This window comes from Carassius gibelio, chromosome A23 (genome assembly GCF_023724105.1).
Source record: "Carassius gibelio isolate Cgi1373 ecotype wild population from Czech Republic chromosome A23, carGib1.2-hapl.c, whole genome shotgun sequence".
In the NCBI taxonomy this organism is placed as follows: Eukaryota; Metazoa; Chordata; class Actinopteri; order Cypriniformes; family Cyprinidae; genus Carassius; species Carassius gibelio.
Genome location: NC_068393.1, coordinates 25,725,374 through 25,737,806, shown reverse-complemented (window position 1 = coordinate 25,737,806; position 12,433 = coordinate 25,725,374). Strand labels below are relative to the sequence as shown.

Here is a 12,433-nt window from a genome sequence, read left to right as displayed (position 1 = left end):
ATGTTCTTCATCTTGATTCACTGCTTCACTGATTCTTTCATGCGTGTGTCCTGTGTCTCTGATCAGGATAGTCTTTTTCAGATTAGGAAAGTTTTTCCAGATGACACGAGTGTTGCTGACACACCAGACACTGAGCAGACAACAATGTGCACACACTGTGTGTGTGTGTGTGTGTGACATCAGTCATTGCTGTAAACACAGTAACAGAACATATCTAAGCATATGCAACATGAATTTAAACTCTTGTTATTATTCATTACTATAGTTCTGCTTCAATCTAATTCAAGCGAGTGTGTGTGTGTGTGTGTGTGTGTGAGAACGAAAGAAAACACATACACACACACCCTGGCAGGCCGGTGACTATAAATGGAAGTGGTTTGCAGGTCCAGTGATGTTCACACACGGGCACAGGCGGCTCCACACATGTCGTTCATCACATTCGTGGCACAGACAGCTGGACTATAAACAGGAATAAATGGATATAAACATCAGTACTATAAAACAAATAGCATGAGTGATGTGTGACGTTACACATACATCTTCAGCTCAGTGTCTGAGGTGTACATCAGATGCTGTGATGAGCAGAGCTCATGTGATGAACACACACACTGATTCACACACATCATGTGCTGTGAGACATCTGTGTGTGTGTGAGTGTGTGTGTGTGAATCAGCCGCTGCTTCTCACAGAGCTTTCAGCAGGTGAGATTGATGTTCATTTTCTGTTTGTTTTATTTGTGTTGTCCTGAGCAGTATATTGCTGTTATTGCTGATGTGTTCCTTTTTACCATATTTTAGGGACAGATTTGCCTTCAGAAGTGAGCTAAACCTGACAAAACCACCCAAAAACTTATTTTGGGTTAGGGTAAGGTTGTGTGCATTGCAATGACATGAAGGGTTAATGTCATATATTGTTATTTAAAGTTATGATGTTTACTTCTAGTCAGTGTGTCAGTTTAAGAGCCTAAAGTGAATCGTACCATTAACCTTTAGTCTGGTTCTCTGAAAGTTTTGAACAAATGTTCTTATAACAGGGTTAATAGAATGCTCAAAGTTATTTGGTCTTTAATAATGTTTTCAAACATTAACACAAAAACATTATTTATATGTCATCCATTTTTCTGAAGCCTTTTAATGACATTCATCTGATGGTTCTTGAACGGTTCTAGTTTCAGAGATTTTCAGAGATGACGTTTACATAACTTTTGAAGCATTAGCCAAACGTTCTTAGAACATGTTTTTGTTAGCAGGGGAGTTTAGTTCATGTTAACAGTACTAGTTAGTACAGTTTTCCAGTGAAGTGAATGAAGTCACCAGTGAGTTTGTGATCCTGATGAACAGCTGCAGATTTACAGATGAATGAATGAATGTGGGATTGAACAATTCTGTTGGGATTAAGAATCAGGTTAGTGTTAGTAAACTTTAGACTGAGGTTCAGAGTTCAGCTCAAACCCTGATCAAACTCACCTGTCTGTAATGTTCTAATCCTTCTGCTTAATTAGGTCATTCACGTGGGTTTAATCAAAGTTTGAGCTGAAATCTACAGAACAGCATTTGAGGAACCCCACTTTAGATAGTTCCATTACCTAATAATTAATATGTTTAGATAATAATATGCAGGATTACGCAATAATGAAATTCAGTTTCATTAGATTTTATGATTTTTTTTTTTTTGATAATCTACATTCATGAATGTTACATTTTTGTAATTTATTTTCATTAACTTCCAAAACAAAACTTTAAAAGATATTCAAAACCTGAATCTTTTTTATCAACAAGATAGATAACATTGAGAATTATGATGCTATGAAGTATAACTGAAGGAATCGGCATGCTTTAATGATTAAACTCTGTGTGTGTGTGTGTGTGTGTAGGTTCACGTGGGTCGAAGTTCACTTAGAGACATCTAAAGAAATGGGTGAGGAAAGACTTACAGCAGAACAAACAGAAACATGTGAGTAACCAACAAAACACACACAACACACAGACAAAACACACACACACACACAAACACACACACACACGCACACGCTCTTACACACACACACATCACAACAACACACAGAATCAGTGTTGGGGAAGCTACTCTGAAACTGTAGCTTGACCAGCTACAAGCTACTCGTAAATTAAAGTAGTTACTTACCATTCTGAAAAAGTAGCAAGTTACATTGAAACTACTTTTAATTTTTAAATTTATTATTATTATTATTATTATTTTACAATCAACATAACAAATAACTACAGAATTATGAAGGAAGAATTATAATGAAGTTATAAGTAAAATATAATAAAGTTATAAGACAAGTCAAGTAACCTTTATTTATATAGCGCTTTATACAGAACAGACTGCGTCAAAGCAACTGAACAACATTCATCAGGAAAACAGTGTGTCAATAATGCAAAGTGATAGTTAAAGGCAGTTCATCATTGAATTCAGTGATGTCATCTCTGTTCAGTTAAATAGTGTCTGTGCATTTATTTGCAATCAAGTCAATGATATCGCTGTAGATGAAGTGACCCCAACTAAGCAAGCCAGAGGCGACAGCGGCAAGGAACCGAAACTCCATCGGTGACAGAATGGAGAAAAAAACCTTGGGAGAAACCAGGCTCAGTTGGGGGGTCAGTTCTCCTCTGACCAGACGAAACCAGTAGTTCAATTCCAGGCTGCAGCAAAGTCAGATTGTGCAGAAGAATCATCTGTTTCCTGTGGTCTTGTCCTGGTGCTCCTCTGAGACAAGGTCTTTACAGGGGATCTGTATCTGGGCTCTAGTTGTCCTGGTCTCCGCTGTCTTTCAGGGATGTAGAGGTCCTTTCTAGGTGCTGATCCACCATCTGGTCTGGATACGTACTGGATCTGGTGGCCACGGTGTCCTCTGGGACAAGAGAGAAACAGACTAATATTAGGGTAGATGCCATTCTTCTAATGATGTAGCAAGTACATCGGGTGTTATGTGAAGTGTTTCCGGTTCCGGGTTACCTAATTTATGCCTAAGTAAAATATTTGGGGTTTAAAACAACATACTGTAATGCAATAATGATTTCAAAGAGTAGGGTGAAAATAGGTTACTGTAGTGTAAAGTATAGTTATATTATCTTAAAGTGACTGTCTGTCACAAACGAGACTCCCACTGTGCCTCTGTTCACCATAAGAGGGAGCTCTCTCCCGAGTTTTGAACTTCAGTCTGGACCACACACACACACACACACACACACTCACACACACAGACACACACACACATGCTCACATACCTGGCCCTGATTGCTCCTGCACCTGACTCACTTTAGTGGACTATTTAAACAGCTTTCAGACTCTCCCTGTTTTTAAATGATAGTATGCTGATTTAGTTACTGCTTTGACATGACTACTGAAACTAAGGTCTGTCTCCAGAATCTCACCAAGATTCCTGACTTGATTTTTAGTTTTTTGACCCCTAGAGTCAAGGTATGCATTCACCTTGAAAACTTCATCTTTGTTTCCAAATGCAATGACTTCAGTTTTTTGCTTGTTTAACTGAAGAAAGTTCTGGCACATCCAACTATTAATTTCATCAATGCATTGGCAGAGGGAGTCAATGGGGCTGTAGTGATTTGGAGATAAGGCTAGGTAAATCTGGGTATCATCAGCATAGCTGTGATAGGCAATTTGGTTCTTTCTCATTATTTAACTTAGTAGGAGCATATACAGGCTAAACAAGAGCGGTGCAAGAATTGAGCCTTGTGGGACTCCGCATGTCATGGACGTCCACTTAGACTTATGATCTCCTATACTCACATAATAGCCTCTCCCTTCTAAGTATGACCTGAACCATTTGAGTACCATCCCAGAAAGCCCAATCAAGTTTTCCAGTCTCTCTAGAAGTATGTTATGATCGACAGTGTCAAACGCAGCACTGAGATGTAGCCATACCAGCACCAATATTTTTGCCAGAGTCACAATTTAAGTGTATATAATTTATTATCTTAATGAGTGCTGTCTCTGTGCTGTGATGTGGTCGTAAACCAGATTGAAAATTGTCCAGGGGCCCGTTCTTCATACGTCGCTTATTACATCCGAGATCAAATGACACATCCAAGATGATATCATCGTGCTAATCTTGATCCGGCTAATTGGGTTCTTCGAACACACCTGTTGTGTATGATTAGTATTGCTGGATTGAGTTATCTGAGATAATTGCGCGTTCATGTGTTGGCTTAAAAGGGGATAAGTATCGATACTCGAAACCATGATCAGCAGTACAGCGATTGGCTGGTGGCAAGACGGCAATGTAATGACGTCATATCATTTAAAATGACAACTGACGAAAAACTTGACAAATTTCTGGACTTTTATAAGGAAACAGCCAAGCAAACGAAACTACATAAATGTTATAATAGATACATGAAACAGATAATAGATGCATGTTTTTATTTTATTAGAATTTTCTTTCATGATTCCCAATAATTTAGATTCACAATTTATAATAGTTGTGCAGTCTTTACATTTTTATTTCAGTGTAGAAATTATCTATTCATTTCATTTTATATTGGGACAGATTTGTTACGTGACAGCATTAATGAAAGTTTCTTAAGGGTCAATATCATGTTATCTGCATCTCCTGCGCTCCATCAAGCCACTCTAATAATATCATCATCAGTCAAAATAATGCACGACTCTATTATCTGTATAGCATGTGTGTAAGACTCTACTACAATTATGAAGTAATAATTTTATGACAAATAAATTTTTCAGTGAGTTAAACTGGCTGTCTATAGTAGGCTGTTATGGAATACACAGCATTTTTATATTAATTTTAAATAATTTTTTAAATGATTATTATTTTAAATTATTGTCCCTGGATCAGTACGATACTCTTGTAATAAAGTAGTGGTGGTAGCAGACATATTTATCAGTTTCTGGTTGAAAAGAAGCAATCTAATCCTGTTTACATGAAATAAGCTGCTCCCGAGACGGACCTGTTGCTATGACAGCAGCTCCGGGATGAGCTTCGAAGAACCAAATGATCCAAGATCACGCCAAATCATCAACATTCAAATCCAGCTAACTGAGTTAGTGACATACGAAGAACAGGCCCCCGGTGTCCATTTGAGTTTAAGTATTTGTTCAGCTGATTTAAAACTACCTTTTCTATAATATTGCCTATAAAAGGAAGATTAGATATTGGTCTATAATTGCTCAAAATAGTGTTATCAAGATTAACAAAGGGCTTAACAACTGCATTTTTTAGAGAGTTTGGAAATGTCCCAGAAAGAAGTGAGGCGTTCACCACTTCTAAAAGATCTGCTTCTAAGCATACAAGCACACTTTTGAAAAAAGGTGTTGGAAGTGTGTCAAGACAACAGGTTGATGATTTTAGGTGATGCACTATTTCTTCCACAGTTGTGCTAGAAATTTCTTCAAAAACAGACATAGTATCTTTTTGATATTTTGGCCGAATCTGTCTGATCTCTGCATTACTTGAGGATGTGCTAATCGCCTTCCTGATATTTATGATCTTCTCAGAAAAGAAAGAAGCAAACTCATTGCATTTGCTGTCTGATAGCATTTCACTGGGAATCTGACTTGGGGGGTTTGTCAGTCTCACTACAGTGGCAAAAAGAGTACGAGTGTTATTTAAGTTACTGTTTATAAGATTTGAGAAGAAATTCTGTCTAGCTGTGGCTAGTTTCACATTAAAAGCATGAAGTCTGTCTTTATATATGCTATAGTGAATTTCAAGTTTCGTCTTCCTCCACATCCGCTCGGCTTTTCTGCATTGTCTTTTCATAGTCTGAACTGCTGTTGATCTTCTCCAAACTGATTTCTGTCTGCTAATTTTATTACTGACTATTACTGGAGCAATATCATCAATAACATTCTTAACATTAACATTCACAGTCAGTCTGTGAGCTCTGTGGGCAGGGCTCAGCCGGGATATTGTCTATCAGCAGTGCTTGTTTTGTCTGCGTGGTGTTATCAGTATCCTTGTGGGATATGTCAACCACATGATGACCCGGACCCGGTGTGTGTGTGCTGAATGGATGGACACACTCTGCTGAAGGATGATGGAGGGAGAAGTAGATATTGTCCTTAAACACTCTTGCACCAAGTTTGTTTGGGTGGAGGCCATCCGGTTTAAACAATTGTCTATGGCCCCAGAGAAAATTGAAGTTGTTGATGAAATTTACTCCTTTTATATTACAAGATCTTTGTAGCCATGTGTTCAGCCCAAGCATCCGTGAAAACATATTGTTCCCCTTGCTGGGAGTGGTCCACTGATGAACGACTGAACTTTGAGTCTTCGAAGTGTTTCAAAGAGTTCACTGAAGTTGTTCTTAAGGAGTTCTGATTGCTCTTTCCGAATATCATTCTTCCCCACATGGATGATGATTTGATTTGCAGTCTTGTGCTTCATCAGAATGTTCTGAAGTTCCTTGTTCACATCAGAGACCGTTGCTTGAGGAAGGCAGCATGTTGTTGTAGTCCTGCTATGGATGTTTCTGATAACAGAGTCACTCACTATCAGAGTCCTGGGCTCGGCTGCGCTCTGAGCTGAAAGCCGCTGTCTGCTCGTCCTTGAGCGCCTGTTAGTAGCGGTGTTAGCTGCTGGCTGATCAGATCCATGTTTAATTAAATTTGGGGATTCCTCACCCACATTTATTAATGTAGAATACCAGTATTTACAAGCCTTATCATAGTCGAATCTGGAGTAGAGGAAGCAATGGCAGCAATACGAGAAACTCTTGACAATCTGATATCTCGTGTTCCTTTGGGTCTCGCTCCCTGTTTGTGCCATCGATTAGTGTGGTGATCAGATACGGCTTGTTCCTCTACACTTGTTATAAATTATAAACTGTTGAGATTCACCGGCTGTATGCTGAGGGGGTCCATGACGACGGTCTGCTGAGTGTTCCGTCTGTTTTGGAAGTCCAGAAAGTAACTTTGTTTCAAGAATCACAATCCTTTGTAGAAGTTTGCAGCAGTTCATGCAACAAGTAGATCCAACAGGAGGCATTTTCTCTCTCTTCTGTTTGAATGTAGGCAGTTGTTATCGCGTCACAGGAATGTAAGCTGTTAGCAGTGGGAGACAAAGTCTTCTTTTTGTAGTATTATTCCAGTATCAAAGAGTTTTTAGTTTTAGTATTTGTGCCAAAAATCTGTTGTTTGAGCACTGTGCTGATCTGCTGAAGTAAATATCTTAGAAAAATCAGAGAGAATTATAGAAACAAGAAGCAAAGTGCACAGCAGTAAGCTAGAACGTCCAAACGCTTGCGAAGCCGGAAGCGGAAAAAGAGATAAACTATACATGTGGCAAGCACTGCAAACAACGATAGCAGGAGAAGCCATTACTCACAATGCTTGATGAAAGATTCTGACTTACCATTGTAGTTAGATGAACTCATGAAAAATGGCATGAGACAGAAGAGAAAAGAGGCAAAAAAAGAAAAAAAAAGAAAGAAACCGGTAATAGACATGAATAGAAACTCGGATGCAAACATAAATGTCAAGCTAACCGGCTAATGAATTCTCACGCACTGTAGCATACTGCACTGGCGATTTAAATCAAACGCTCAGATTAGTCAAATTAGTTTAATAGATAATATCGGATATATGATGGGAATTAAGTTTATATCATATCACTTTAGACAACAGAGAGTGATAGTAAGATAGAGATTCAACAGAAAAGGAGAGCTACAATCACAAACCACTCTGCAGCAGGCAGACAGGAACAGGAAGTGTCTAAGTCTTCTCCATGGTGCTGGACGCCTTGTCTCAACAGTATCTTGATATCTCCCTTAAGCTTCTGTCCCTCAAGACAGCTCTGCTCCTGGCCTCGGCAACAATCAAACATGTCAGTCATTTACATGCACTCTCTGATTATCCTTCATGCACTGAGTTTCTCTCAGGCCTAACCTGCCCTTTATGCCAAAATGCTTCCCAGTATTCACTTGTGAGGTGCTTGAGCTGTCTGCTTTTCACTCTCCTCCATTCTCCTCTGGGCAGGGGCTTTATGCGCTCGGTTAAGGGGCGACCCCTTACCTGCCATTGGGCACACGCTCCTGTCTGTCAAGCCAGACTTGGTGCAATTAGATGCTTCTGTACGGATGCCTTCCTCACAAGTGGATCTTACCACTTTCAGAGAACCAGGGTGGTGAAAAGTAACCTATTGTTTCTCTCAGGTCAGAAAACAGCATCCAAACCATCGGAATACTGTGGTAAACTGCTCCGCTACAAACCACATGGCTTCTCTGCTTCCGTCATTACTAAAGGTATGTGTCGCTGTTATTTTTCTCTTCAAAAATGTTTGAACTTTTATAGCTCTTTTCAAAGTATAAGTGTTTCCAAGCAGCTTTACAGAAATTCGTGATTTTAATGTTCATACTATCTTAATATCTTTATGACTTATATTAGTATTTATCAGATTATAGCTGGATGATACATTTTGCAACAATATGAAGAAGCATTTGAGATATATAGCATATAATTTATATCACATTACGTGAGTATACTTTTTGCATGTGTTTGAATTTGGACATACTTATTGTAGTTGTATAATTAGTTACTAGCCTATAGTGATGTCCATTACTGACATGTTTAAATGTTGGGTATAAATACAAGGGATAAAATATTGATCATATCATTAACTAAGCAGCTCAACTGAGGGGTTTATTGCAAGTAGTCATAGAATAATAGAATAATAGTGCATCATATCTTGAGTCCTCTAGCGTGCCATGGCAAGAAATGAAATACATTTGATGTTGGATAATGGAGAACCCTAATGGAGAAACCAGGCGACATCAGACAGCCAGTTCTCCACTAACGCTACAGTCCATATACAGTATAATGACCGTGACATAGATATTTCATGATAAGACGATCAGTCAGTTGAAACGGTCTGTACAGATTTAGGACTGGATAATAAACGCTCTCTGGAGATGAATGTGGTGTTGAGTGTGTTTCAGCTCTGTTGGGGCTGCTGGTGTTCGGGGTGGTCTGGGCCGTGACGGGACCTGCGTGTCTTCCGGGACAGAACCTCTTCGGCCTGGTGATTCTGTTCCTGTCGGCCGTGTGTGGAGGAAAACTCATCAGTGTCTTCAGATTACCCAGAAGCCCTCCAGTACCAGCTCTACTGGGTAAACAACGGCGAATGTGTGCTAAAGTAGCACTAGTTATTTAAGACAAATAACCCTTTATCTGATGAGATTGTTGTGAATGCATTTTATGATTGTTTTTGTATAAATGCATGCTTGTGCATTCAGTATCTGTGAACTTGATGTCGTATATTGTGTGTGTGTGTTTCAGGGATGCTGCTGGCCGGTGTGGTGTTGCGTAATGTGCCGTACGTCACAGACGCGGTGTATATTGATCAGAACTGGTCTGCAGCTTTGAGGAACGTGTCTCTTGCCGTGATTCTCACCAGAGCTGGTCTGGGACTCAACGCTGCTGTATGTATGTCAAGTCAAGTCAACCCACCTTTATTTATATAGCACTTTTAATTGGGAGCATAGGTCATAATTTAGATATATTTTCAAGATGGAAAAATGCAGTTTTACAAATGCTAGAAACGTGTCTTTCTAAGGAAAGATTGCGATCAAATAGCACACCTAGGTTCCTAACAGATGACGAAGAATTGACAGAGCAGCCATCAAGTCTTAGACAGTGTCAAGTCTTTCCTTCAAAGAGGCAAGGAGGTCCATTACTGGACCCTTGCTGGACCCCTGAAGTTTACTTACCGAGCAAACAGGTCTGTGGATGATGTAGTCAGCATGGGTCTGCACTTTATCCTCTAACATCTGCAGACAAGGACTTATAGACTCATATAGACTCCGTTGTGAAGAAGATCCCAGCAGAGGCTGTGCTTCCTTCACCAGATGAAGCAGTTCTACTCAGCCGTCTTTGAATCTGTCCTCTGCACTTCTATATCTGTCTGGTTCAGCTCAGACACCGAATCAGACCTCAGAAGACTATACAGAATAAACTCTCCCCGCTCTCCAAGAACTGTACTCATCCAGAGTGAGGATAAAGGTCCTGATATACTTCAAATGAAGTTCGTTTTCTTTCTTCGCTTGGAGGTAAAAAGAAGTTTGAAAAGGCTGAGCGACGGTGCACTGTTTCTGAACACACTCATGAATATATCCCCTAAACACAACAACGATGAAATGAAGAAGTGTAGGAAATCTAGGTGTGAGACAGGCACCAATGGTCAGAATATTACAGACAAATAAATAATGATTAGCAGCAGTTCAGAGTCAAGTATCATGTTTGCAATACATAAGAACCATCCCATAATCAGTCCTTTATGGGAAGTGTGAATAGCTCATAGTCTAAAACTTTAGCATGCTGTGGAAAAAAATCCACGAGTCAGTTCGTTACTTTGTTTTATTAGTGTTCATTTATTTTATTAAACTGGGTAAATTGTTACACCTTTTTATATGTTAAGTAGTGTCATGATTTACTTTTGATAAAAACAAGGGTTTATTATTGTGTATTCGTTTGGCATTTCATTTATTATACCCTTTAAATTGTCTTATTGAAAGAACAACAGCAGCAGTGTGGTGTAACATTTATTTGAAAGACATGTGTGTGGTACTTGCTACTTTATATCTTTACTCTGCTTTCTCTGAATCTTTAAAGTCTCTCTGCGAGAGATTGTACAGTGATTGTGCAGATATTCCACACTCCAGTGTATTCAGGAGATGTGGTTCTCCAGAATGAGAAACGAACCTGAACCTTTATTAAATAGGTTTATTTTTGTCCATGTTTTGGAAAATGGAGTTTTAAAAATAAAAACCCTTTTACCCCAAGATGGCTGCAGAGGTTTATGTATAACGGTTCATTTATTTTCATTTTTGTTCTCTTACAGTTAGTTACTGGTGTAGATTAAATTTCTATGATTATATGAAAAATAGATGATGTAAATAAATGATAAACTCTAAAGACTCCAACTTTTCTCTTTGTAACATCTTATTCAGGTTTGATTTTATAATCATATAGTAACATTACTGAAAAAGAGTTGTTTTTTCAGCACTAAAACTGCTAAACATTTTTGTGTTTTCACAATATGTAGATAAGAATCAAACCGTAGTAAAACAGCAGATATGACACCGTGGAGCTCTTCTGCCATCTAGTGGTGAAAGGGATCTTCTTTTTTTTTTTTACTAAATTTTCCAAAATTGGGCAGAAATCTTACACTCAACCATGTCAAATTGTCCAAGTTATCCCTAAGAATAAAAGTTAGAAATGTGGGTCTAATATTAAGTGAATTTTACATAAAAACCTGTTTTTGTATAAAAATCTATTTGAAAAGTATTTATTTATATAAATTAAAAAATATACCATAAATCCTTCAACAACTTGACAGATGTGGGGAATAAAGGATCTCTGTCCTGACCGCTGTCATGAGAAGCTTCAGACTTTATTTACATTCATTTCCAAAGAATTTGACATTGTGTAAATATAATGAACTGAAACCAATGTGTTTGTTATTAAACTTAAAATACTTAACGATGCACCTGCATGCCGGAGCACAATAATACAGAAATCAGTTTTTGAATTTTACATTTTTTGTTTACCTTGAATGTTGTCTTTTAAGAACATGAAATATAATGAGATCATAATAATGTGTCCCTTCCATTTACAGAAAAACAGCTGACAGTAACCTTTTGCTGAATGTCCCCAGCTTCTGTTTCTGTTTATCTGTAGTTTGTGATTTTATCCTGTCCTGCTGCTTTATTATTATGTTAAAAGTGCTGTTTATAACATTTATATTTTTGGCACACAATGGAGAGAATACAACTATATATTTAATGATATTTGTTATTGAAGAATGAGATGAACTCATCAAACAGACGTGTGTGTGTGTGTGTGTGTGTGTCCAGGCCCTGCGGCGTCTGAAGGCGGTGTGTGTGAGGGTTGCTGTCGGCCCGTGTCTTACAGAGGCGTGTACGGTGGCTGTAGTGGCTCATTTTCTGCTGGGATTGCCCTGGATATGGAGCTTCATGCTCGGGTAACAGATCGTTCAGTGTTGGTCTTCTGTCAGTTTTCATGGTTAAAAGGTTCGTTCACACTGAAGAAGTGAAGGGTCTGATTGGTGAATGCTGTGTGTAGTTTTGTTCTGGCCGCTGTGTCTCCGGCTGTGGTGGTTCCGTCCATGTTGCTCCTGCAGACGGAAGGATTCGGGGTTCAGAAAGGAGTTCCCACACTTCTGATGGCTGCTGGGAGCTTCGACGACATCCTCGCCATCACTGGATTCACCACATGCCTGGGCATCGCCTTCGGGACCGGTAACATACACACACACACGTTTGTTTTTGTGAAAAGTGGGGACATCCCATAGGCGTAATGGTTTTTATTCTGTAGAAACTGTATATTCTATCGCCATTCACCAACCCTACCCCTAAACCTAACCCTCACATGAAAATTTGTGCATTTTTACTTACTAAAAAAAAACTCATTC

The 12,433-nt window shown here is 38.9% G+C and overlaps 1 protein-coding gene and 1 long non-coding RNA gene across 4 annotated transcripts in view; one reads left to right on the top strand and one right to left on the bottom strand.

Annotated features, from left to right (window-relative positions):
* LOC127944634 (uncharacterized) overlaps nt 1-12,433 on the bottom strand; it is a 92,781-nt gene that overhangs the window by 31,650 nt on the left and 48,698 nt on the right. The gene's annotated exons all lie outside the window — the stretch shown is intronic.
* LOC127944628 (sodium/hydrogen exchanger 9B2) overlaps nt 670-12,433 on the top strand; it is a 16,748-nt gene continuing 4,984 nt past the window's right edge. Inside the window, exons 1-7 of one of the 3 annotated variants that reach the window (XM_052540704.1) lie at nt 670-701; nt 1,874-1,953; nt 8,157-8,246; nt 8,940-9,110; nt 9,280-9,422; nt 11,856-11,983; nt 12,085-12,260. In XM_052540704.1, the coding sequence (XP_052396664.1) occupies nt 1,914-1,953; nt 8,157-8,246; nt 8,940-9,110; nt 9,280-9,422; nt 11,856-11,983; nt 12,085-12,260 (748 nt within the window). In that variant the 5' untranslated portion in view covers nt 670-701; nt 1,874-1,913. The remainder of the gene's footprint in view (nt 702-1,873; nt 1,954-8,156; nt 8,247-8,939; nt 9,111-9,279; nt 9,423-11,855; nt 11,984-12,084; nt 12,261-12,433) is intronic. The other 2 variants (XM_052540705.1, XM_052540706.1) reach the window with 2 other exon arrangements.